Consider the following 26,464-nt stretch of genomic DNA (forward strand, 5'->3'; position numbering starts at 1 on the left):
TAACAACATAAAACACATATACATATTGTCATATAAAGCAGTTGACCAAATGTCTGATTTTTATGTTTTGATCGGCGAATATAAAAACAAGGAATAAAACACCAGACAAGTTCTAACAAATGTTTATTAAAATAATAATAATAACAATAACAATAATAAAAGGACATCTCAAACCAGCAATAAAATGTGAAACTGCAGTCGACATATTGAATAACAACATTTAGGCATATACATGCATACACGTTATTTAAAACCTACTATAAGTAAATTCTAAATCTACATTCTGGTTTACATAGTTCACGCCAAGCGACGCAACATATTCACTGACTGATCCGTTGATGCACAGGATGGCAGTTCACTCATTGACTCGTTCGCGAACGGGAAAGCCAGGATTCGTTCTCGCGATGAAGTGGAAATGCGAATCACTCACTCACCGATTCGTTCACTCACAGATCCATTCAGTTTTCGAACGGGAAATGCAATTCACGACTCGTTCGTAAACGGGATGTGACGTCATCTTCTTCTTCGTTTTGTTTTACGGCGAGGTGGCACCAGCTTCAATGGGCATAACGACACCTACTGGTTGAAGTCATATGAACTGAAAAAAGAACGAATCACTGTAGGAAGTGATTTGTTCACTCTCGTTCACTGGAAAGATTCGTTCTTTTGAACAAACCGTTCACTCACGAGCCAACACTAAGAGTGACGCCATGACAGATGCATGTATGCAATGCTAGCGCGTGTAGAAAAAGGACAGGCCTTAACAGCGTCAACAAAACATGCTTTCCGGGACGCTTTTTTCGAGTTACTCCGACCTGAAATGTCCTTATTTTCTTTGTGGACGCTTTTGAACGGCAACGATCCGGTACTTTACATAATAAATAGCCAGCAAGTTGCTCTCCAAACCTGTTAGCCAAAATAGGCTAACACGGCGGCTAATATTTTTATACTCGTTGTATTTAGAGCTACTAAAACAATAACGGGTGAGTTGACACAGGCTACCTGCAGAGAAAGGTAAGCAGTTACTCACGCACACATAGCGGTCTATTAAACGAAACATTTGGGTCATGCAACGCTTACGGATACCGATATTGGCCTGTTTATACAGTCTGTCGTGTATACAGCCTCAACTAAAACAGAATCAGATTTCCGACAAATCCATTACATTGATTTGCTGTAATCTGCCGTGGAACGTATTACTGGTTATCTTTACGGGTACATTAACGTGAAAGCACAACAGTTGCTGCCTATCCTTTACTTATCGTCTGCTTCCCGAGTACTAAATAGGCCTTACTGGAGGGTCAGTATGAAGAACAAAGACGAACATGGCAAGTTAGAGACAGACTTCCAAAATCCTACGGAATTGGATGACGTCATAGTTTTGTCACGCAAATGCAGTAGGGGGGGGTCCTCAGTTTACGACGTTGATACGTTCCTACGCTGCGGCGTAAACCGAATTTCGGTGTAGGTCGCAACATTAATAAAATAAAACTGTTCATTGTTCACTTTTGTAAGTTCTCAAATCACGTTTTATGTTATAAACTGAGGACACCATCTTTGGTGGAACAACTTTTCTTATATTTTCAGTATTTCTTTTGTTCTTGTTCAATTCTTTGAGTTGAATTGTCATTATTCCTTGCCTAATGCAACATGTTTTTTGCCATGTTTGTTGTGCTTTACAGGTATGGCCTGGTTTTGACCGGAGGCTGCTGGTGATGGCAGAGGGCAGCTGTGCAGGCGAAATGCGCTCCTATGACCCGAGTCATAGATCTCAAGCAACAAAGAGACGCATTTCTCCTGGTGGTGGTGAGTTTTATTGAATTCAACTGGAATATAAATTCAAGATCACTTGTGCAAAATTCACTTAAATAGCTTGTACACAATTTGGTCTCAACAGAACTTGCGCACCAATTAAATATTGGTTGAATTGCCCAGAGCTGCCATTTCATTTTCAGCCCTACGACACAGCAGCACTATCATGTCGAATCCAAAAGCTACGCAAAAGAAGCACAGATTAAAGTGTCATTTTTTATGCTCTACTCACTAAGTTTTTGTGTATCATACATTTGCAGGAGAAGAGCCCATGAGGAAGATGCCTGTGTCAAAGTTTGGTATGCGACCTCGATTTGAGCCTGTGCAATTTGTTAGCGGCGGCAGCAGTATCGGCACTGGTGGAGTAGGAAATGGCGCAGATGAGAAGGAGAACGATAAGGACCCCCGAAGCAGTGACCCCCCCAGAAGTAGTGACCCGCATACTGGCCGATACAGGGAATATGAACACGCTTCTTACGGTAGCACGGGCAGAGCACCGAGCACCTCCTCTCTCAGGCCCGCTTTTGACTTCCGTAGGGATCGAGAACGGCACAAGAATAATGTTCCTTCGGGCGGTCCAGTCAGCTTAGGCTACGGAGGCCGAGGCTCCTCATCTAACTTTATGGCAACAATTCAACAAGACTATACAAACAAGTATGAGACCCACAGCTTTCGCAACACAGATTTCTATTCGCAGCCGTACAGGCACAATGGATACAGGGGCGGAAACAGATCAAGCGGCTGGGACTCTGGACGGCAGGGTTTGGGGTACAGCCACAGGGATCGTCCTCATAACAGAGCGTACAGCGGGCCTGCCGCCTCTCAGGCGGGGGAATTGCCGCCTCAGCTGCTACCTATCAATCACTCCACGATCGTGGAGAAGCACAGGCTCATTACCTGTCTGGCGTCCGCCTTGGCGGTGTCTTTGTCGGATCCTCAGTACATGACCGGAACTGAGGATCTGAATTACAGTTTCATGTTGAGTCGCAGCATCCAGGCCTGCAAGACCAACCCTCAGTACACTTACGTCAACTTGAGGGATATCCCTCAAGCCGACCTACCCAAGAACCGCAAAGTTCCGACGGATGGCTATGCCTGCGAGCTGAGGTGTCAGGGAGTCTATCTGGCCACGGGCTACTCTTTCAGTAAAAACGGCGCGAGGGACCGTGCCTCCGAAAACGCCGTCAGACTCTTCATGAAGCCTGTTGAGGTGCGCGTGGTGCCGCGCAAGTACAAGCACACAATGCTCAACGACATTGTGGTGTGCCAGATGAGCTGCCCTGCCCCTGCCTTAGCGCCCGCTCTTTGCAATCCGGAGAACATCGGCTATCCCAACTTTAAGGGGCCCAACGAGCCCGACATGCGCAAGCGTTGGACGGAGTTTGTGGTCATGGACAATGCCCAAGACGCCATCTGCATTCTAAACAATTCTGCCGCTTTCTGTCACATGAAGGTGGACTACAAGTTTGAGCGGCTGCCCAACCTCAGCTGGATGTGCAGCGTCTACGTGCAGGATGAAATGGTGGCGCAGGCCAGCGGCACCAAAAAGAACTCTAAGCACGTTGCGGCAGAAGCGGCCCTGGCAAAGCTGCGCTTGAATCAGGCGGAGCAACAGCGCCAGCAGCTAGCGCCCCAGCACGCCCGGGGACATGAGCAATCGGGATCCTCCGCTGGACAATTCGGCATGAGGAAGAAACATCTGAGTGAGGTGGTCATCTTAGAGAATTCGGATAACGCCGTGAGCATCATCAATGACACGGCTCAGTTCAACAAGATGACGGCCAACTACAAGTTCATCTGTTTGTCCGATAATCGCTGGAGGTGCGAAGTGTACTTGGAAGGACAATTTGTGGCAGCAGGAGTGGGCGCCAAAAAACAGGTGAAGCACTTCGCGGCACAGGAGGCCGTAGACACCCTGAGACAGACGCAGGCAGTGGTCAAGTCCACCATGAAGTGGGAGGGTCACGCCAAGGCCATCTCCCGTTCGCAGATCCAGGGTCGCTCGGGAGAGGAAGCCATGAAACAGGTGATAAAAGAGGACAACATTGGGAACCAGCTGCTGCGGAAGATGGGTTGGACAGGTGGAGGTTTGGGCCGAGACGGAGAAGGCATTGCCGAGCCCATCAAAGTTAAGGAGAAGTTCTCCAGGGAGGGTTTGGGTATGGACTCAAACAAGTCCCAGCTCAACAAACGAGACATCGAGGGCATCATCATTAACTACGCCAGGTCGGACCGCCAGGACGATCTGCACTTCTCCACCGACCTGACCAGCGATGAGCGCAAGCGGATCCACGTAGTGTCTCACAAGTACGGCCTACGGAGCAAGTCATACGGGCAGGGCAGGCATCGCTACCTCATCGTCAGTCGCAGAGTGGACAAAAATCAGCTCATTGGCCAGCTCCTACAGGAAGGGCAAGTGGGCCGCTACGAACTGGTCAAACCTCAGACCTCGCACTGATTTGCATGTCAACTCCAGCTGTGAGCTTTAACTTCACAAATCCACATTCTCAATTTGGACTCTACAAATAAGGTCTTAAGGGTTCCTGCATTCCATTCCCCCAAACAATTAACTTTTATATGTTTCCATGTCACCTTTATTTACTTTGGCGCACGCTTGCGTCGAGGTGTCCTGATGAGGGTCATAGTCACAAAAAATTTAAGGGGCTGTTTCACTGTGTGTAAAACATATAATGCAAGTCGATTCATGTAACAGTTGGACTACGAGATCTTTAACTCTGCTGGGAGTTGGGCATAATTTGTTTTGCGGCACACTAAATTATCGTAGCATTTTCCATGGTTATTGTACAAGAGCTACATTTGCATTGTCAAAATGTGTGTCCAGACATGTTTGCAAATAAAATCCAACAGCAAATAAAATTAAAGTGACTCGACAAAACCTAACTTCTTTCAAAGGAAACACTAGTAACATAGATCATTTTATTTACAAGAAAATGTACAGTTTGTTACATGGGTTACCAGTGTAAACTTTAAAGACAAATCATCTTGTATGATCACTTCACACTGATCACTACTTTTGTATGATTGTGAAATAGCTTAGCTAACAAACATCCTCAGTCTTTAAATGTCAGCATTTTGTCAGTGAAACCAAGTGCCCAAATGGGGCCGTCATGTCTTGCGTGTCGTACTCAAACACAAAGAGCATCTGAAATCCACAAGGCAGCTTGTAATAAATGTTCATGTCAGGTTAATTGTAATGCTTCAATGAAAAGTATCAGTCCCACTTGAAAGGCTTTCAAAAGGCAAAACAAAGCACACTGATACAACAAAAAGAAATAACCACAAATACATGTTTATGTGTCAAAATAAGAACAGTAGGTGGTTTTACAGCAAGCACATAGTTAGCAGCCATTTTGCACAAAAAAAAGAGGCAAGTAACCCAGATATAACAAGGTACATTAACTTTTTTTTTCTTTTAAACACATTTTAGCCTGATGATGGCATTCAGCAGAATTGAATGCCTCAAACACGACAGCGTACAAACTTGGCAACCGACAGTTTCTTTTGGCAGGAGGGGGGCAAAACGTATACTGTGAGATAAGTTGACAACTAGAGGTCGGACACTGTTCATGGCGGGGACCACGACAACAATGACGCGGGTCAACAGTCGCGCCAACTCTGTTCAACGATAGCAGAAACTCTCTTCTCATACTCCCGCTTGTTCTCCTGGTACAGCTGGGCTGCCTGGCTGTTGGCCGGACTGTTGGGGTTGGGCTCATCCAGTAAAGACTTGGCGAAAACACAACAAAACCATGTCAGCGGACGAGGAAAATAATGACAATAGCCAGCGTCGTGATTGTGGCACCTGTATTGATGTTAATATTGAAGACACATCATAAGTGGGACTCCAACGATTCTGTAGTATATCTAAGCATATGCTGCCATCGGCGTATACTACAAAAAGGAATAAAAGTGTTGTTAGTTTAGACAGTATACAATGATTGCATTAGCTAATACAGGATATGCAAGACTTTCATCCACTTACCATTAGGATGAAACATTTTAGAGACAAATCTCACAGTTGGGGGCTTATTTGGATATTCCTCTGTGAACTCTATGGTGAGTTTGAATGTTCCTGGAAGGAAGTAAATTATTAGCATTGCAGTGGCATAAGGATGTGCAGTTCCTAAAATACAAAGAATCCTGTAAAAATACAAACTTTTAAGTCTTTTAAGTGCACGTCCCTTGTAAATTTAACAGACCTGGATGTTTGACAAATTACATACGTACCATCTTCAAAAGGAGTTCCCTCTGGCCTATGAAAGAAAGACAAGCATGTTAGAGAAATGGTTAATATCAGAAAGCCTGTTACATTAAGTTCGGGACTAACTTACCCAAAAATGACAGCATTCCATACCATAATATTGTTTTCTGAGGGGGCCCCGCTGACTCCAGCTGGAGGATCTTCTTGCAGCCTTACGAATGGAGCATACAAATAAGTTGATGTAATAACAGTGGTGTGATCAACACTGTCGCTAATGATTTATAAATGACATAACTAAGAGGCATACATAAGATTTGGGTTAAACGCCTGTCTTTTACATATACGTTGAGGGCGTAAACGCATCACCTGAAATCTTGACTGGCAACAGTGGTCATACGTATCATGGGATGCTAACACTAGTGCTAGCACAAGTGTCGATGTAAGTCGTTTGTCTCCATTTATAATTCACCCCATCAATATCTAAAATCGTCGACTTTACGCTTTAAACTAAACAAGACCCCGACGAAAGAAATGGGTGCTTCAAAATACCACAGAATGTGATGACAAGTGTGTAAATGTAGCAACGCTGACGGGCTAGCCCTCAGGTTGCTAATGTTAGCTTTTAGCTATTTGCATTGTTTTGGTCTCGCTTACCGTTTAAAATCTCTCATTAAACGTCGTCTCGCCGGAGTTGACATCCTACACACTTACGCTTAAATGTACGTATCGAGAGCACGGGGGATCGAGATATAGTAGAGGGAAGTTTGTTTTAAATCTAAATAAGTGATTAGTTTCGACACTAAGCTAACTGGACGCCGATTGTTATGTCAAATATTTGGCTGCCTGAGCCGCTAGCCCTCGGACGCAACCATAAGTATTAGAACGGGGGCATTATTGCCATTTGACCAACATTTACTGATTTATAAGTTGATATACACATTATACTGTATCTTTCATTTATTAGATTTATGGTTATTAATGTAAAAGCGCAATGAGCGTAATATATCATCCTAACATTTAACATTACAGCATTTGACTGCGCTAGCAGGACAAATGGAACATTCTAGAAACGATTACGTCATGTGTCAAGCGACGATATCTTTTTTTGTGCACTTGAATTTTTTTAGCCTGTCCACTCATCCCGAATGTTTAACTTTAATATACAGTTTTTGTCACCGTTACTCTATTTGCTTTAAATACTGTGACGTCTGCCGGGAACCGCTGTCACGGGAAGGATTTTTGTTACTACCAACAGCCACGAGAGGGAGTGCTGCTCCACTCACTGGCGTTTACAGTCAGTCTCTGGGCAACAAAGCAACGAAAAAGGCTTAATTATCCTTTTGGATCTGTGTTTCTCAGATTGACTATGCGAGTTAGATTCCCGTTCGCGACTCTGCCTTTCGACGGCGAGTCCACAGTTGCTCAACCCAGGGAGATTTCCATATGGACCTATATGACACACCTGCGTTGACTTAAAAAGAGCAAGCCAAACACACCTTCTAGTCGATCGAGAGAAAAGATAACGACATTGATATTGCAATTGATATTATAACAATTTATTTACATACTTCTTCCAGACTAAATAGAAGATGAATTAAAAACAGAAAAAAGAAAAAAAAAACTTTTCGGCACAGGGGGACTATCGCTTCCCAGGAAAATGTGACTGCTAGGAATTCCCCACGCGTTATTGGAGAGAACGTCAGCGTTGTGCCAGGCAGGGAGCCGTGGCAGGAGGAGGCTTCAACCGCTGCCCGCTTGTGTTGCCTCGGCTCGCCTTCCGTCTCAGGATAATGCTGTTATTTTTCTCATTTATTGTAATTCCCGAAGACGTCGGGAACATCTAAGTCATCGTCGTCTCCCAAAGGGTGAGTGTTCAAGTTTACATATTAAACACATTTCGCTGTTGTGATGTAAACAGTGCGTCTATTCTTCCCTTTTATTGCGTTAAAATGCATATCTTAAATAGTGATCGCGCCTGGTAAAGGGATTAAGCTGAATTTATAAATGATTGCTAAGAGACGGTCTAAAGTTGATTAAACTTAACTCATGATGTGAGTGCTTCCTGTTGCTTGGTTACTTGCGTCGCTATAGACTGGTGCTTGTCAAACTTTTTACACTAAGCCCCCCTCCCCTAAAATGTTTTATTCATAAAAAGTAAGCCACAGTGATCCAATGCAGTTTGATTTCCACCACATCTATTAAATCAACTTACCAGAAGAATTGACATCATAGCTGGCGTTCTGTTACCTTTAGAAAACCAAATGACTTAATATCTTTTTGACTGACACTTCACACATTCCAACTATCAGCGTAGAGAACAAAGCTGAAGTTGTCATTCAACCCTGCTTGCTCTACCATTAGCTTGGTCCAATGACAAAGGTGTTTGCTCGTGGTGCCATTGGAAAAAGCTTAAACTATTGCCAACCACATCAATGTGTGACGTCATCACTACATGTCTACCTGTGCAGTCTACAGCCCAGATCTTCACGGCTTTATTGTGACCGGCAGTGGTAACTGCATGTTCAAGTTTATGTGGCACAGTCTTTGTATATTTGTGTTTTTGGGGTTGTGGAATTTGCTCACTGTGTGACATTTATTCTTATTCTTTGAAAACATGGCAGTCACAAGCATCTGATGGATTTTTCCTCCCCAGTGGGTTTGTGAAGGGTTTGTTGCTAAGAGAGGCGAAACTTATGTCGGCATGTCATGAATCATTTTTACAAAATTACCCTAATCAGGACGGCTGTCATGTGGTGTAAAAGCACAGGTGCTTATGGGAGGCCACCGCCTTCACATGATGTCACCCTCAGCTTTATTTCTTCCAAGATAGGATTTAGGAGGAATGTTGATGAAAACCTCTTTTATTTACTTACTTACAACATTGCTGTACAGTAAACACTATTGTGTGTGTGTGTGATCAATACGAGTCTCCCGGCGATTCTCAAATGTTTCCCAGATGTTTACATTTTTGGCTCAAGACGTTTTTGTCATGGGACGCGCTCGCCCGACCTCATTGGTCACCGGCTCCCTTCGGAGGAGGCGGCAGTGACGCTGGTGGTGGGAGGGGGAGACTGAACGACAGACAAGAATCCTGCCCCCTCCTCCCGTCCAGTTTTCCCATGGTGGGATCGCTGGTAGAGGGATAATTGGAAACTCCAATCCACTGAAAGTAATTATCTCCAGCAAGTTTCCAAATATACTCTAGCGAAGGTTCGCCTGTGCCATTTGTTTTTACGCCATGCTGTTGCTCTCTGATATGCTCACCAGCGTGCGCGCGCGTTTGTGTGTCTGCAGATTAGAGAATGTGGCTTCCCGACAGCCTTCGTATCCCGTGACAGCGAAGTCACTCCTTCAAGTGTGATCCTGCAGAGCAAAGACTCTCTGCCCTTCTTTATTATTATTGAGCAAAGCTCATTGAAGCCTTTCTTGTACTGCTTGTCTGAGGTCTGCTCAGCCTCCCTAATGGCCCTCCACGTATCGATCGGACTTCACAAAAAAGACAAACTGAGCTCATAAGCTATTTGGAAGACAGCGCTGCTCAAATTTCAAAAAAGCTTTTAGAACGGATGAGTCCCAGACGAGTGCAATAAGTCAAATGTATGTCTTTCTTTCATTATGCTTTTGGGGAATGTCCTCCTCTCTATTCTGCATATTTGAGACAATATAATAATACTAGAAATCCGTGCAAGCAGTGGTCATTAGATTACATTTGTTGCCCTGCTTGACTACATAGTACATAATAATAAACTATGTAATTTGACACCTGAGCCGTAACCACAAGGTGGCAATGTTCATAATGCTTTCACTCCACCGTGCCACGAGATGGCTGATAACACAAATGACATGCACAATTGTAAGAACTCACTTGGGGAAAAGGAGAATCAAAACCGCCTTAACTTCCCTTTTAATTGGTGCAAAAACACCCGCCGCTCTCTGGGGCACTTTCCTCATGTCTTCAACCTCGTTGGAGGAAACTGCGAGAGCTCCCTGTAATGGTGACAGTTGAATTCCACCCTGTCAGACATGTTGGAGGCCTGCTGCTGCTGCTGCTGCTGTGCATGACGTCAGGTTGAGAGAGGGGAGAGGCAAGGGAGGTTTCACCTGCTCCCTCATTCCTCTCTCGCACTTCATGTCTGGCAAGCATGTGTCCCACAGCATTCACCCTGTATGACTTTCTCCTTTGGTGTGTGAGTGGATTTAGGGCCAAGTTTTAAGAAAATAGGCCTACTTTTAACACCAGTCCCCTAAGGAGGCAGCACAATAGTTTGGTGTTATCACAAAATAATATAAGTATTTTCAATTTATCTGTAGTAACAGATGGCTACTTTGTATGGTGCAATGCAGAGTACGTAGTACATTTACTTCCTGAGGACATCAGAGAACAACGAATATAATTGGTCAACATTTTCAGCACTTCTCAGGTCTTACTTACTGTAAGGCTTTCAAAATAAATGACAGAACAGTTAATGTTTTATCTCATGATATAAAGTGCTTTGTTAAAGTTGCAGCAGCTACCTATAAACTTGCTACCACGTTTTTTTCCTTGATTGAGCTAATAACATTGTTGTTGTGTATGCTTTTTTAAGGATTTTAAATTTTACTATCTTTAGATTGCGCATCACAAGATGTTTCTTCATTTTTCCAGTCCGCTAATCAGTATCAAAGTGTTTTGAACTGAATCTAAATAAGTCTAAAATTGTCCTGTTTTTGTTTTGACAGTGGGAATTAGATGACATTTGTGTGTTTCCCCTGCTTGTGCAACACACGACATAGCCTTTGACTTGTGATGACTCACCCTTGCAGCATGTCATGCCAATACTTAACCACACTGCTTTGATATTTTTATGATGGCTGAGAAAGCTCGTAGCGCCGACATGCGTACGAGGAGTGGCTCGGGTCGACAGGTTCTATTTTACTGGAACAATGATTTTTGTCTTTTGAGTTAATTTAAGCATGACACACATCCTCAAGGTTTGTTGAATAATTGAACCGCAACAAGCCAATGGCTATTATAATCCTGGCCCTGAGTGACTAGAGTGCAGTATATGCTTGCTCCGGGCCTGCTGTTGTAATAATAATGAGCTGTAGCTCTACCAGCCTGGTCATTGCAGTAAAACGGAGCTGTTGTGCTGTTTAGAACTGAATAAGAAGTGTTTATGTAGTTTTCACAGCTATTGTATGTAACATAGCAATGGCCTCTTGTGTGGACGATATCTGACTACACAGAGCAGAGTGTCTTTTATATTTAATGAGTTGCACTCAGCTAGTGCATTCTGCCTTCGCCACTGGCCATTTTGCACTGGCGCAATTCTAGCGGTGCTCCACTCGTTCTACCAGATTGCACTGTGTTGTGTTTACATTTTCCCAATGTGTGATTAAACTTTGTTTTCTGCCTCTTCCCCTGTTTCCTGTTGTGCAGCTGTGAGAAAGGAGCCGTGGCACTAGTACAGCATAAAAAAAGTAATACCGTTTTTTTCCATGTATAATGCGCAAAATGTAACTAATTTATTGTCCTAAAAACATTTTTTTTTTTTTTTTTTTAATCCGGATACGATATGGAGGCCGCCATTACAGATGCGCTTTCTTCTCTGGTGTTCACTTCAAACACGCTCCATACGAACACAATGCTCTCGTATCAGACGCTTGCTCGATCACCTGCTCGTTTGCTGTCACAATGTGCCCTACACAAATCCGAAACATTTCTTCGCTATCGAGTTTGCTAGCGCATGCGCAGTGATACTGACCGGCAGAATAACATCCGGTTGTTCCCAAAGATTATCTTTTTTCTGAAATAATTTTACATTTACGGACTTAAGTAGGAGTCAAAATTTGGGTACGTATTATACATGGGTACAGGCTTTTTTCCAGCATCAACATGCCATTTTTAGGGTGCGTATTATACATAGGGGCGCATTATACATGGAAAAAAACGGTAATAAGGATTAGATCAATTCATCTTTCACACATCAGCATGTCAAATAGTCTGTTGTGCGTTTTGAGAAGGAGTACTGAGTAAATATGTTAACTTGGTGTGCTGGCTGCTTGTTAGTTGTGTGGTTTCAGTGTCATTTGAAACGCTTATCTTGAGGGCACAATCACACAAATCCTGCTAAGCTATTAGAGAAAACAATATGTTTTTTTAAGAACAAGAAATCCTGAGTAAAGATGTAAACTTCGGCATTTGCTTCATGCCCCTGTCGCTAGCTAACTTGGTTTTATCACCATTTTTTTTTTCGAACATACCCTGTGTTCACAGTCACACAAACCTTGCAGAGCAATGTGTTTGCAAACATCATCTGCTTCACTATTTGGAGGTTAGGAGTTAGGTTCTCGGCTCTGGGATCATTCGTATGTTCTTCCTTCACTTATTTGGCGTGTGTGTGGCTAGTCTGGCTTCCTCCCACATTCCAAAACCACGCAGACTAGATTTTTCCTCGTTGAGAATGTGATAGAATTTGCTGGTGACCTGTCCACACATCTTGCAGTCAGTAAATGGAAATATTGACACCTTCACACATTACTATCAACCGATGACTTCTCCCTATTATAGAATAAAAGAAAGATTAATTACTGTGAAAAAAGTACATTATAGTGTTATATCATGTAAAAATTAAATACTAGAATAATTACCCTGTTCTAAAGTTTTTATGTACCCTATGCAATCTTAACGTCTAATCATAAAAGTTATACTGCTGCAGTGCCTGCTGCTGGCTTGGCATGCATACTGCAGTTAATTTTTATTTTATTTTATTTTCACACCAAATATGCTTATGGCTCAGTGACCCGTTGCATATATATTTCATATACCAGGTAAATTAAGAAATACTGTAAAAGCTACTGCATATAAAGTACATCAATATTAATCTTAACAGGTTAAATTGACCCTCAACACAATGGAAGTACTGTACGCACTTTGTTCCTACAGATTTTAAAAATCACTTTTTTGACATAAAGTGTTAGTTTCATACAAGGTTCACCAACATGATGGCATGGTTGCCAGATGAGTAGCCTGCGGGCATGTTGCAGAAGGTTGTAGAAGTCATCATTTGAAAATGTAAAAACTTGCACAGATCTGTAAAATATTCTATAATGATATTTATTTGTTACCTTTTGATAACTATTGTGAGAAATCATTATCTTGATGAATGTCTACACAGATGAATATTATGTACACTGGTCAACTCGATCTACCGTAACACTATCCTTTATAGTCCTGTGTATTGTTGTGTCATCATTGCGATGAATCAGATCAATCACATGATTTCTGATACACTGTTTATATAGTAGCATCCACACTGCACTTAGTAGCACTGTGTCGTCGTGTTCGGTCAACACATCTTATCATTTTGGGAGTGAGACTGACAGCCAAAATGAGGAATTATACATTTTTCACTCTTCTACTGGTTTGTGATACTCTTTGCCTGTCCTGTGGTCCTCCAGACATTCTTCCCCTTCTCGACCTCCGCGCCACACAAATAATGCAGCCTGTCCTCCAAAGCCCCCGTGTATCTCAGGCCTTCAAGGATGTCCTTATCAGAGTTTGACTCCACAGTACTCTGGCATAACTCTTAACGGAATGATCTGGATTCTTTCTGATACTTAAACAATGTCATGCTTCAGTGGACTGCTGCAAAGACAAAATATGCGTACGCTGGTGGTTTGGTGTGTAGCACTTGCTTTTTCATACTGAAAGGACACAGATTGAAATTAAGGGGCTTGTGTTTTTACATGATGATAACCAGTGGGCCATCTTCTTTTGAGAAGGCTGAAAGGTGTGTCTTTTAAAAGGGGCTCACGTGACCCAGAAGTGGTAGCATGTGTGTTTTATGCGTCATTCGAGTAATGAAGGCCTTTTTGGACTTTCCAAGTAATTTGACTTTATTGCTTTTCCTCATTTTGGATATACTTTGCTGAGATTCCCGGTGAGTTCCTGAAATACTTACAAACTAATTGGCCTCTGTTACGGCGTCTAAAGGCAGGAGGAGCAACATTTCCTTGGTATGATTAATGCATTGTATCCTTTCACCAGCTTCAGGGCGTTATCTTCATTCCACTTGATGTCTTTCCTCAGAACAACACTTTTGTTGATATGGTCAGCTGCATTTGTTGTGTGAAAATTGTGCAGGTTAAATAACTGAGTGTATATCGCTTGTAATCTCCAAAATTGATGTGGACAAATGTATTTATGCCCACTTCAACCTCCGAAAATAGAATCGCAACGATAAGCTATAGATCACAATATGAAATTAGTAAATGGGGTGCTTGCTTCATTTCTCTCTTGCAAGTCAGTTTTTCTTTACTACTACTACTACTTTTATTAAATAACTATAATGTGAATATGATAATAATAAATATATTTACTATATGGCACCCTTCAAGACATCAGGGACACTTTTGTATCGGGAAAGACAACAACAAATAAAAAACCCTGAACAGCTGGGATAAGGAATAGTGGGGTTCTTGGTGGTGACCAGAAGCCCCAACCAGGCCAGAGAATGAAGCCAGTGTTTGTGCTGTAAGTCTTGGTGGGTGTAGTGGCTCAAAGTTCACTTCCACCGGAGCGCGACAGCAATTAAGTCGGGTAACGAGACAATGATGCTCGGGCGAGGAGGTTTTCAACAATAGCCGAACCCGAGGAGCTGCATGACAGTACCCCAATTCCACCTCTGGAGCAAGGCAGCCCTCATGTTCAATAAGACATTCATTACCTTACAAAGTCAGACAAAAAAAATTTCATTGTCCAAGTCAGAATCATTTAATTGATTGTACGCCTTTTCCGTGCTGAATTCAAAGGCAATGAGATAAGACGCTTTCACTGGCCAGGAAGCAAATCGGCTGTGTTCACGCCCACAGCGGCGCAAAGGTCCCTTTTCTAACTGCCATCGGTTACAAAAATATGTGAGAAAAAAAAGAAAATTCACCATCCACGCGCGCGGTTAGCTCGAATGTGGGGCCCTTGGTGCGTGTCTGTTTGTGGGTGCCACCGTGCAATTCAAATGACCTTATTGAGTCAACAAAATGTTGAAAGGCTTGCTTCCTATTTTCAATCCATTTGGGGAAATACACATGTGAAGAGCTGAAAAACACTTTGTGGACTGAGTTACATTGAGCACTCAAGTTCACTGTCACCGTAGTTCCCCCTTGCATTGTCTTCTTAGTTCCTCTGCTTCAAAAGGAGAACAACAGTGTAAGATTATAACACAACTTGTATGTATGTGCATTTGTATGTATGTACGTATGACTCTGTAGACCGCTGAGCTATGGCTCGTGGCTACCTTAAAGCATTGCTATATCCAATACTTTCAAAAGAAAGCTGGATGTGTTCAAACATAATCAAACTTGTGTTTCAGATCCAAATGCGAATATCTCAAAAACTCCAATTAGGGCTGTCACTATGGAATAATTTCAAAATGTATTATTTTTTTAATTATTCCATCGCTTTATTGAATAATCTGCTACAATTTCATTTGCATTGAAGTGTATTAAAAAAATTTTTTCCCATGATTGCTGTTTATTAACCAATTATATTTGTTTATTTACTATTGTTTAGTGAGTAAAAAAACGATTGATCTTTTTGTTAGAACTCAAATGTTTTCAGTCTACTGCAAAAATAAATGTACAGGTCTCACTGATAGAATACTTTTGGAGGGGAACAATCTTTATCATATGAGATACCGCTCAGACCCACTCGTGATAGGTGAAAGTCTGCAATATAGTTACAAATATAAAGTTTTAATGCTTCCACATAATTTGAACACATCTAAATTGAATTTAAAAAAGTGTTTTAAGGTAGTTCTTACTGCAATTTTCACTTTCTCACTGTCCAAAAATTGAAGAGATCATGCAAAATCACTGCAATTAATAGAATTTTTTTTTTGCATAATTGTTTAACTGTATGAGTATGTGCAGAGCATGATAATCCTCCTATAGCTTTCAAATGTAGCTTGACATAAAGGGAGTGTACAGATTGGAGTGTGTAAAGATATTTTTTGGTGCTCACCACAGACCACAGGTTCCTGTTTGCTCACATGTCATTTCTCATCAGCGTCTTCTCAGTAGTTTAAAGCTACATCCTTCTATCAGCTTTGCCATAATCCTTTAGATGCTGTATGTTCTTTGTCGATTACTGCTATTTAGTTTACTACATTAGGCGTTGTCCTTATTTGGGACTTTCTCGTAACCTTTTTTAAATACCTCATTCTTGTTGGCTGGAGCACAAAATTTTGATTTCTTCAGTTAATAATGAAAGATATATTAAAATAAAATATCAATTTAATCTAAAAATACAAATGGGATGAAAGGCAAAATGTTCAAAGAAAATCTACCTCGGCTGTTGTAAAAACATTTCAATTTGTGAGCTGTCTTGGACTGGATGCGCTTGTTGAGTTTTTTGTCATGCTGTGGAACCATCGCTGGCTCCATACGTCTCACTTTGCATGTATTTTTGTTTTTCATTTTGAATTAACCCACAGTATCCTACGCCTCCAAAGAAAGTGAAAACGGCAAGCAGTAGTGTTATTACAAAGCCTAATAGTGTTGCTGTTGAGGAAAAAAAGAAGGAAATACATTATCTGTTGAACCAGAGCATGGCTTTCATGTTTTGGATCTAGCTGTGTAATTTGGTTTGGTCAAAACTACCATCTGTACTATTGCAATATTAATAACAATTCTTATGGTGTACAGCTTTTCCAAGATCTTTAACATGGGTAGACACAATGATACAAGTTAAAAACTGGTAGAAAGCATGAAACAGTTCCTCCGCGGAAGCTAGCAACCACCAGCTAGCCACATCTCAGTCATCACGTGTCTGTTCCACCTTCCTGCTGGCGACAGTGTTACTGAGGCTTCGTAGTCTAAATAAATCCCTTTTGTTTCCCTGCATGTTAACATGTCATCTCACTACCTGATTACAAAGCATTGTTTACATTTGCTATGGATTCCAATAGCCAGATAAAAGCGGCTACATCCCACAATGCCACATGGCTTCCACATTGCATTATGGGAAGCCGCGGCCATTATCTCTCCATGCTTTGAGATGGCAACTTGCATGGAAGAAGATTTATTGAGACTTTGAAGCCTCATGAACACTATCACCGTCACTAGCGAGCTCTTGTATCGTCAGTGGAGGTGGAACCTTGACAAACACTCCATGGCTGAGATCTGGTTTGAAAGCGCTAGCTAAGTGTCATGTGCTTTGTTTTTTTGACTTGTCTCTTTGTTTGTGTCCACCTATGTTAAGCGCGATACACATTTTCCAGCTAAACAACCATAACCAACCTCACTGTTTTCACTTACATATTTATTTAAAACACACACTGATATAAACTAGGTAGATATCACTTCTTTTTACCACTGGAACGAATTAGTTGAACGAGCATTCATTTTAACGTGGAGCATTATTTGATTTGCAAAATGTTTCAGGTTACAAAGTGCTTACTGGTCAAATTAAATTTCTATCCACTGTATATGACTTATTATGATTTATGATCTCAAATATTTGACTTTTTGTCTGAAAAATATATTTTTGTCCTTTAAAATCATGATTCCCCGAAATATACATGAATCTGAGAGTGACTATAATCTACGATATTCTTACAGCAGCTTTATTCTATGACTATTCTTAGTTAATTGAGGTCTTTTGTGCGACTATTTTGGCTTCATTCTTGAAGTGTCACCAGTATTACACTCCCTGACCTTTGCGACATTGGTTGCACAGTGACAGTGAATCTCAATGGAGCCCGAGATGATGTCAGCGTGTCTTGTGATGGAACGTGATCACTTCATTTTCAAGTGATGGGAGGAGTCTTTGAATGCTCCATTCTTTGTGTCTCCTACAAGCAGTAGTTGCTTTATGAGTTGTTGGGTTTATTTGTTCTGCACTTTCTCGGACGTTCCTTGCTAAATTACCCGCTGTGACGAGGCTATTAGGCTCACATTTCAACGTGAAGGCTTCATTTTAGGCCTCGCTTTTTTTCTCAGGTCAAAGTCTACTGTGGGTGTGTACCTGTGTTTACCTTCGGCTCCTCTGCTGCAGGAGAAACCCGTCTATCGTCTTTCACACAGCCCGGCCCCGTGGCAGAGTTCCACGCCCCTCCCCCCGCCCCGTCCCTCCTCACCTCCATCAAATCCCAGAGAATGCACCTTTGCAAATTTGCCTGCAGGGCTCCGCACCTAAGCGAGCGCTGATTGGCCAGGTACAAGGCGCCTGCCCGGGGGCCGCTCTCTACCAATGGCGACAAGGCTTCGTGACTCATAGGGAGAGGACGGCTCACTTCACGACACTTCTCCTTTTTCTGCCTCCAAGTCATTCGTCGTCTCTTCTTGTTTTTTTTGTTTTGTTTTGTTTTTGTTTTTTTACCCACCCTTCCTCACCTCGTCATACAGTTTGTTGCCGTGAGAAAGAAAGTGTGGAGTGGGCCTACAGTTGGTTGTTGCACACCTTGAAAGGCTTTCTTTGGATTATCTTCCAGGGCACCTCACCAACCAATTTTTTCGACCTTTTGTTTTTGACTTTTTCATTGGTTGCATTGATGTTGACTCTTATTTTGATGCTTTGTGGGATGGACCAGGTCACCTGCACCCTGTTCAATTAAGGTTAGTGGTCGTTTTCCCTCTTTTAATGGACTTCAATGCATTTTGGTTTTGTTATAATGCAAAGCAAAAGTGACATCATGTTAAGGGGTTTCTACAGGACCTTTGTCTAGCAATTTCAATGCGAGTTATTCTTGGAGAATAGTTGACTTTTAAGACTTTTTAAGTCAAAGCCAACTAATAGGTTTGAAATTTAATTAGGATTCATGTACCTGGGTCTGGCTGTGTCTTGTTTGTTGCCTTATAAGGTGTGTTGAAATAAGGGCGGGAGCTGACAGTTTTGCAAGGCTCTCCAAACCGACCAAGCCCACGTTTAAAAAAAAAAAAAAAAAGAATTATCATGGTGTAGTAGTCACTTGATCATCACTTTTGATAACATTTTCACTCATACCTAGATTGCAGCTGTTTTTTTTGTCTTGTTTTTGCTCCTGCTGTCGCTTTTACAATAAGCCAGTCGAGCGTGACTCTACAATCGAACGATCAGAGCAGAATGTTGTTCATCTTGTAGCATTACAAAAAAAGTGTGAGGTGAAAATGGGGACCAGAAGAGCTTGATTTCACTTCACTGGGAAGTTCGACCGCAGTGTCTTGTTCCTCTTGTACACAACGTTAACCCCCCCCCCCCCCAAGCCGCTTTGGGTAAAAACACCCACGCTTTAGAATGTTCTTGCTTGTTTGGCACCTGGTGGCTGCTTGGGTTGCCTGAAGACGCTTGGCATGAGAAGCACATCAATCCTACTTTTTAGTTTATATACACTATTCTATGTCTGGTTTGGATGCATAGTTGGCCCGACTTTGCATGTTGACCCAGTCACACCAGTGCGCCCCCCCACCTCACTGCTTTGCATTGAAAATTAGAAGCAGCTCACAACTCCCACTCTGTTCATCGAGGCTGATGGTCAGGTGATTGGGGAGGTCAGAAGTGGTCACTCGGTGCCTCCTTTCAAGTCTAACTTGTGTATGCTGAATCCTGTCACAACAAGACAGGACAGAGGCTGGCAGCTCAAAGAAGAGGAGGGGTGGACTACCAGCATGCTTGGATATGGACTAGTCAAAGTTTGCAAGAATGCAGTTTATCATTATATTATTTATAATGTCAGTCCAAAAGGGATTTTAAATAACCTTCAAAGTTTGGATTTAATTGATATTAGATGTTTGTCAGAGCTGGTTCATTGATACACTGGAGAGCCAGTTCATTGAAGGATGTACAAGTTGCCAATCCAGGATTTGATAACCAGGGAATTTGAAGATTCAGAAATGTTCCCACATTTCTCAATGAATTACAATGACAATAGCAGGATTAAGGATGAATATAAATTAGGATTGATAGACTTTGCATAAAGTCTTGTTATAACTGAATTGTGTGGGTGTTTATCAAAAGGTGTTTACTACAAGGTGTTTTGAGATTTCATTCTACACTTGATATCTTGAGATCTACATGATAAAGGTAATGCATTTTGCACTTAGTTAACAATGCATCTAAATTTGAGAAGTAATTCAAATCAAACCAAAACTGATTGTAAATTTTATCTGGAAACTGTGAAAGGGAATCCATCCGTGGGTGCGTCTGTTCAGCCATCCATGTTCTGAACCACTTATCCACACGAGAGTCGCGAGCTTGCAGGAGCCTATCCCAGGAGTCTTTGGGCAGTAGGCAGGGGACACCCTGAACTGGTTGCCAGCCAGTCAACGACCAACCTTGTGCTCCAAGCTTCTGCCCCACCAACCGACCAAGCTTCTGCTCTGGCTACTAACTAAATTCCTATTCCAGTTATGAACCAAGACACTCAAAAGCCCCAAAAAATACTGACTTGGTTGCACTTAAGACCCACAGTTATTTGTCCCTTACCAAAAGCCTGGCAGCAAAAACTCCCTTGAACACAAAAGAACAAAATGACAGCAATAACCGACACAGCTCTTGAGCTGACATTGGAAATAGAGCAGAAGATGACTTTTTTGATTTTGTAGCGCTGTTTGGCTGAAAGAAGTTTTCTTTTTCTTTGCATTTTTATGCTATTTTCATGTCGCTTTCTCTGTTTCACTCACTCTCTGTCTAAGATTGTGACTCCTTCGTGTTGCCTCCTTGTGAAATAAAATCCGGGTGGTCATGGTCAATATGTAACACGCATCTGCCCTGAATCCTACTGCCAAGGTGTCACTAAGCAAGGCACGTCTGTGTGCGCACTATGTACGTATGTGTGTCAGTAGGAGATGCAGTGATACTTTCAAGGCCACAAGTGGGCCTTAATTCCAGCCCATCCATGATAAAAAAAGAAAAAAAACAGAATTGAGCAACCGTCTGCTAATGTTGCAACTGTCTCTTACTCTAAGCGTGCCGGGACTAGCAATCTCACGATTGCTTTCTTGATCTATTTACATTCATTGCCAATCAGACTTGAGAGGACACCACATTTCTTTCCTCCTCAGACTTTTTCTTCTTCTCAGTATTCAAGCGGATGTGATGCAATTCCGGCCTGCATTAAACCGCTCTCTCTTCCCTAAACATAGAATAGTTATGTTTCATTCAGACTTATTTCCTTTTTCCAAGTAAAGTACTAACAAGATGGTGTGTAGTTTGTTAGCAAAGAGGCCGGATGTTTGACTCATGAAACCCACCTGACCTAAAAAAAATAAAAAAAATAGTAGCTTAAAGATCGAGTGAGGGTGGAAGAAAAAGAAAGATGTTCTAGTCCGTGGGAAAGATAGGTCACACTCTCTGATAACACACACATGCACACACTTGTGATTATGCAGTCATCTCAATGTGGTTGTCCACCCCCAGACGTCATACTGTTGTTTTAGTTAAGAGAATGATTAATTGTTCTTTAATTGTTAGAGGATAACCTGTAACCGCATTCCTTCATTGAGGCTCATTAGAAGGCAGTGGCAAATCATAGAATATAAATACATTTGAATCTGCAAGTCATCTCGATACTGTTTTTCCAGTGTGTTCCACATCATATGGCTCACAATGAGATCCATACGAGAGCCGGCGATGAATACCAATAACACTTTTACTGTCATTACATTGCAACTGTATTGCTTTTATCATAACATCATACGCGCTCAGTAATCAGGTTATTGTTCACACAAGGACATTGAAAGTCTGTTGCTAACAAAAACAGTCGGTCCTGCAGATCCACATAACAGGTTCTCGGATGAATGGACATGTGGGCTTGTATCGGCCAGAAATGTCTCTCTAGTAGCATTTGTTAACACACTGTTGCATGCATCCATTGTTATCTTCAGGGTATCTATGCACCTTTAGCACCAGCTTGCCTGGCTTTCTCTGTAGTTTTGTTAGTAATTGTCATTTTATTTGATTTGATTTATACTCCTACTTGCCCTATAATTTAATATACATTATTTACACCCTCCACTCCCATTGTTTTGTTTCAGGGAGAAACCCACCCGGCAAAAAAACTGCAAATAAAAAAATAATCGTACTTATTCTTTTAATGTATTATCTATTCAACATTTGACTTGAATTTTTAAATATATTATTTTAATTAAGAATAATATTTTGACATGGCAGCAAGGTGGTCAATTGGTTAGTACGTCCGCCTGGGTTTGACTCCGGTTCCGGCCTTCCTGTGTGGTGTTTGCATGTTCTCCCCGTGCCTGCATGGCTTTTCTCCGGTTACTACGGTTTCCTCCCACATTCCCCAAAAAATGTATGGTAGGCCGATTGACCACTCCAAATTGTCCGTACGTGTGATTGTGAGCGTGAATGGTCGTGCCCTGTAGTTGGCGGACAACCGGTTCATACTATGCCCCACATACTGGCCAAAGTCAGCTGGGATACTATATATGTCATAAACCTGTGGAAATGTCCCATATCCTGGTAAAAGAACAATGTCTAGTAAAGTTGTGTATGTACAGTGGCTTGTAGGTTTACTGCATGTGTGATAAAAGCAGAGGGAAGAGACTCATTAAAAAGTCTGTTGTGTTTGCCGCTCCCCAGCATTGATAATTTTGTTGTCCTTTCAATTGCTTTGTCAACACTGTTCTGTTCAAAACACACTGAGTGCAAAGCTGTCTGGTCTCCACCCTGTATGAGGTAACGCGTTTCCAAACACAGAGTGTAAAATAGATTTGTGTGTGAGTGAGCCTTTTACACTGAGAGACGTTAACCACAAATGCATATGGGGAGTACAATTGATTTCCCTCATGATTCTGCATGGAAATGTGTCTGTGCTCTTAATGACTGCGGGGAACGTCTCAGCTAGTGTTTCTTCATTTCCAAACTTATGAACTGATATAGTTTATTAAACCAGACTAAATGATAACAAGTGGTTCTCCAAAGCTTTCAAATAAGATATTATAGATCATGGAATTGCTCAGTGAGCCGAATTAAAGAGCGGAGTCTATTTTGCCCAACTTTGTCTAAATGCTTATTATAGTATGCGCCTGCTATAAGTGGCGCCGCCACACGTCATGTCACTAAATACCAAACATTCTCCACCTGTGGGAAACCCTTGCTTAAATTCTTAATAGAAAAAAGTCTTTTGTTTCTATTACTTATTGACATTGTTAGAATTAATGGCATTAATGGAATTCTAATGAGATGAAGCTACTTATCTTAACCTAAGAAGCCGACAAGTTACGAGTACCATAGTTGTGGGAGTATTTGAAGTGATAACTATAAAAATTGTGTCTTGCAGTTAGTATGCTGTTAAACAACCTTTTGTTCTGCATTTTGTATTTGCATGATAAAGCGAAATAATGTTATGCAACTAGTTTTTTTGGGTGGTTTTAGAAAACAATGTTGAAGTTATGTCAATTATGGTATTATGCCGCTTAAGATAGCAGTACACTATTTTCTTCTACCTGTATGTCTAAGAAACTTTAGTGAGTTTTAACTGTTAACTTCAATTAAAATTGATCATTTCATTTAACGGCGGCATGTCTGCATCACAGTGCAGAGGTCGTGGGTTTGACTCTGGGCTTTGGCCTTCCTGTTGTTCGGTTTGCATGTTCTCCCCCATGCGTGGGATTTTTCCAGGTACCCCAGTTTCTTCCTAGATTCCAAAGACATGCATAGTTGCATAGTAGACACTGTGTGCATAGAGTTATAAAATCCCCCTGTGTCCGGATGCTTTTGTCAATGTGTGTACCCTGCGATTGGCTGGCAACCAGTTCAGGGTGTACCCCGCCTACCGCCCAAAAACAGCTGGATTAGGCTCAAGAGTGCCAGCGACCCACATGAGGAGAGGCAGTTGGGAAAATGAATGAATAAATGAATATTTCACTTAACATTGTAAACATTGTTTTTGCAAAACATGGTCAAGTCAACTCAGTTTAGTAGTTTCTATAGCACCTTACCATACAATGTGTACTCAAAGTACTTAAGAGTTGATTACAACAACGACTTTGCAATTTAAAATCAACCAGTAAAGCCTGACAACAAACGGCCCGCCTACAACCCCCCGCACCCATCACAGGGGTTTACCTGCCGGCTTTAATTGATAAGTATAATTTACTTATACTTAATACTTACCTTAAATGATTAAACCTTAAAGATTACAATACTGAACACTGAATACTGAATATTGATAAGATGGTGCCAGACATAACTTACCTGATTTTAATTTATCATAATAAAGGTAATATGAGTAGTTGACTGGTTTCTGGGAGCAAACGTAATTGCTGAAAATGAATGTTATGCATGTTTAAATTACTTTACATATATGTATATGTTTTGAGCAGTCCTATTCCATCCTATGGAAATGGGTTCTTTAGAGAAGCCCACCTGCTTTCTGGTTCTCATGAGGCTTTGCTCTGCTTTGGTTGCTAGGCAACAGCCACTCCTTGTTTACCTTGGTGTATTTTGGATAGGGGATTGTCATCAGAACAAGACCCCCCCCAACCCCCACCCACCGCCACACCCCCTGCCAGTTGCTCATTATTCAAGAGTTGCTTTACAAGCCAACTGTTATTACTAAAGACATTTCACCAAGCAAGGGTTATGTGTTAATCAAACGTCATTATTGCCATCTGTTAAAAATTAACACGGGTGTCAATGTATGGTTACACAAGTCTGCAAGCGGGAACTTTATTATCCTTCATTGTCACCTGAGCCCATAAAGCTCCGTACTTTATGAAACCTTTGGCAAATATTGACCCGCACCATCCTTGCACTTCTCCAAAGAGGTGGGACTGATTGAGCTGTGATCAGTGTTGAGTATTAGTCAGACAAAGGAAGAAAAAAAAAGCCCAATGTTGTAAGGATGAGTTAACCGTCATGACTTGTTGACTTGTTCCTTCACAGTTTCAGCCCCCTCCCATTCCACGCCTCCCGCCGTTTTTCAAGTACGCAACAAAGTGATGACGCAGCACTTTAATGCTATGCTTTGTAGGCACAAAGATTAGACAGAATACATTGGCCAGTGCCACCCAATACCACACTGACCTATATCAAATGGTGTGATAAGCCAGGCTGTCTCCATCAGTGCTGAAGAAGAGGGTGGGACAAGAGCTGATTTAATGCAAGTAGCTGTGGAATAGTGATTGGTGCTTTGAGGATACCAAAAGTTTGGGAATTAATGTGGGTAGGGCAAACCTTTTTGTTTTTTTACTAATTGCATAGAACTGTGTTTTGCACAATTTTTTTTATTCTTGTAGAAAACAGTAACATGGATTCCATTATTATTAGTGTTAGAAAAGGTACTTCTGTATAAATACTTAGAACTCTGGTGTACCTGCCCACCCTTCAAGCGTGAAATCAAACCACCAAGTAGATATCTAGCGTGTTTGAAGATGTGTATGTGAGCGAGCTGTTCGGAATTACCGCGTTGTGATGTTTCCGTTGGGCCAATTGACATGATGCCGCCCGAGCATAAGCTTTGAATTTTCTTGGATGTCGGATTGATGAGTGGCACACACAGTACATGATTCTTTCCATTTAAGCTACATCACGTCTGATAACTTTTAAGAGGGTTTACCCCAAGCACTGTAGAAAATAGACGTATGAAACTAGATAGACCACAATTAAGCCCAAAAAATGCTGATGATCTTGTTTACGAAACAGACACCATGTCCTTAATCCTAAGCTTGACCCCCAAGTGTCCGGGAGGCAGGAAAACAGGTTCACTTGGATCTCTGTTCTCCGCGAGGGCGTGCTGTGTTTTCTTCACATTGCAACATTTCTCATTATGGGTGGACACATCAGCCAGCCCGCCTGTGTCCGGACCTGTTTGGTATGCGCGGCAGAAGCCTGGTACCCGCTTTCCAGGCCTTCCCTTCCCATTATGCCACCTGCAAAGACGGCAAAGTTCATACTAGCTGCCGACATATGCATGCTGGTGTCGAGTTAACGATCGGGAATACAATCTGTTTTCGTTTTACTCTCGTTCGATTTAGAATTTGGTGCTGGTATGTTTACATGTGTAAAAATTGAAGGGAACTCCCTTTATCATTGGCAATGGAACTTTGATTGCCTTCATTTCTTGTCAGTTCACTCTGGACATTCCGGTAGATTTCCACATTTGTTTGAATGTGTTGTGTATAAATAGAAGACAATATGACTTTCCGTGTTAGGTCATGAATCACATTGCTCACACACACACACACACACACATGCACGCACATATTCACACGCACGCACATTAAATCAAGCCTAAACAACAGCACCTTGAGAATGAAGCATCTCAAATATGCCCACAAGAACAAGATCAGCAGGCCACAGACACACACACACGCACACACACACACACACGCGCACGCACGCACCTTCAGGTATAGATATTATCCCATCAACAAAATATGGATTGGTACTTTTCCCCATAGTCAATAAAGCAAATACCTAGCAATGAGATTTTATATGATTATATTGCATTG

At 41.8% G+C, this 26,464-nt stretch overlaps 3 protein-coding genes across 4 annotated transcripts in view; 2 read left to right on the forward strand and 1 right to left on the reverse strand.

Moving 5' to 3' along the window:
* The first annotated feature begins 665 nt into the window (after positions 1-665).
* On the forward strand, positions 666-4,694 carry nkrf (NFKB repressing factor). Its single transcript, XM_061292506.1, has 3 exons — positions 666-1,014; positions 1,683-1,806; positions 2,073-4,694. The coding sequence occupies exons 2-3, from the start codon at positions 1,716-1,718 to the stop codon at positions 4,268-4,270; spliced, it is 2,289 nt and encodes a 762-aa protein (XP_061148490.1). The 5' UTR covers positions 666-1,014; positions 1,683-1,715; the 3' UTR covers positions 4,271-4,694.
* Positions 4,695-4,735: 41 nt separating this feature from the next.
* ube2a (ubiquitin-conjugating enzyme E2A (RAD6 homolog)) lies at positions 4,736-6,897 on the reverse strand. The gene is made up of 6 exons (XM_061292540.1): positions 6,689-6,897; positions 6,165-6,245; positions 6,061-6,086; positions 5,816-5,905; positions 5,636-5,724; positions 4,736-5,559 (listed from the first exon to the last, which is right to left on the reverse strand). The coding sequence occupies exons 1-6, from the start codon at positions 6,730-6,732 to the stop codon at positions 5,431-5,433; spliced, it is 459 nt and encodes a 152-aa protein (XP_061148524.1). The 5' UTR covers positions 6,733-6,897; the 3' UTR covers positions 4,736-5,430.
* Positions 6,898-7,383: 486 nt separating this feature from the next.
* elf1 (E74-like ETS transcription factor 1) overlaps positions 7,384-26,464 on the forward strand; it is a 39,823-nt gene continuing 20,742 nt past the window's right edge. The window contains exon 1 of one of the 2 annotated variants that reach the window (XM_061292527.1): positions 7,384-7,899. The gene's annotated coding sequence lies outside the window, so the exon portion shown is untranslated. Of the gene's footprint in view, positions 7,900-18,204; positions 18,629-26,464 lie in introns of those variants that run through there. The other variant, XM_061292519.1, reaches the window with a different exon arrangement.

This window comes from Syngnathus typhle, linkage group LG1, assembly GCF_033458585.1.
Source record: "Syngnathus typhle isolate RoL2023-S1 ecotype Sweden linkage group LG1, RoL_Styp_1.0, whole genome shotgun sequence".
NCBI lineage: Eukaryota > Metazoa > Chordata > Actinopteri > Syngnathiformes > Syngnathidae > Syngnathus > Syngnathus typhle.

Bases quoted from the DNA above. Each gene is read 5' to 3' on its own strand.
- ube2a (XM_061292540.1), bottom strand. From the start codon at position 6,732: ATGTCAACTCCGGCGAGACGACGTTTAATGAGAGATTTTAAACG. The intron at 5,906-6,060 runs GTACGTATGTAA...ACTTCCTTCCAG, and splicing joins GGGAACTCCTTTTGAAGATG to GAACATTCAAACTCACCATA. The intron at 5,725-5,815 runs GTAAGTGGATGA...TCCTTTTTGTAG, and splicing joins TAAAATGTTTCATCCTAATG to TATACGCCGATGGCAGCATA.
- nkrf (XM_061292506.1), top strand. From the start codon at position 1,716: ATGGCAGAGGGCAGCTGTGCAGGCGAAATGCGCTCCTATGACCCGAGT. The intron at 1,807-2,072 runs GTGAGTTTTATT...ATACATTTGCAG, and splicing joins ACGCATTTCTCCTGGTGGTG to GAGAAGAGCCCATGAGGAAG.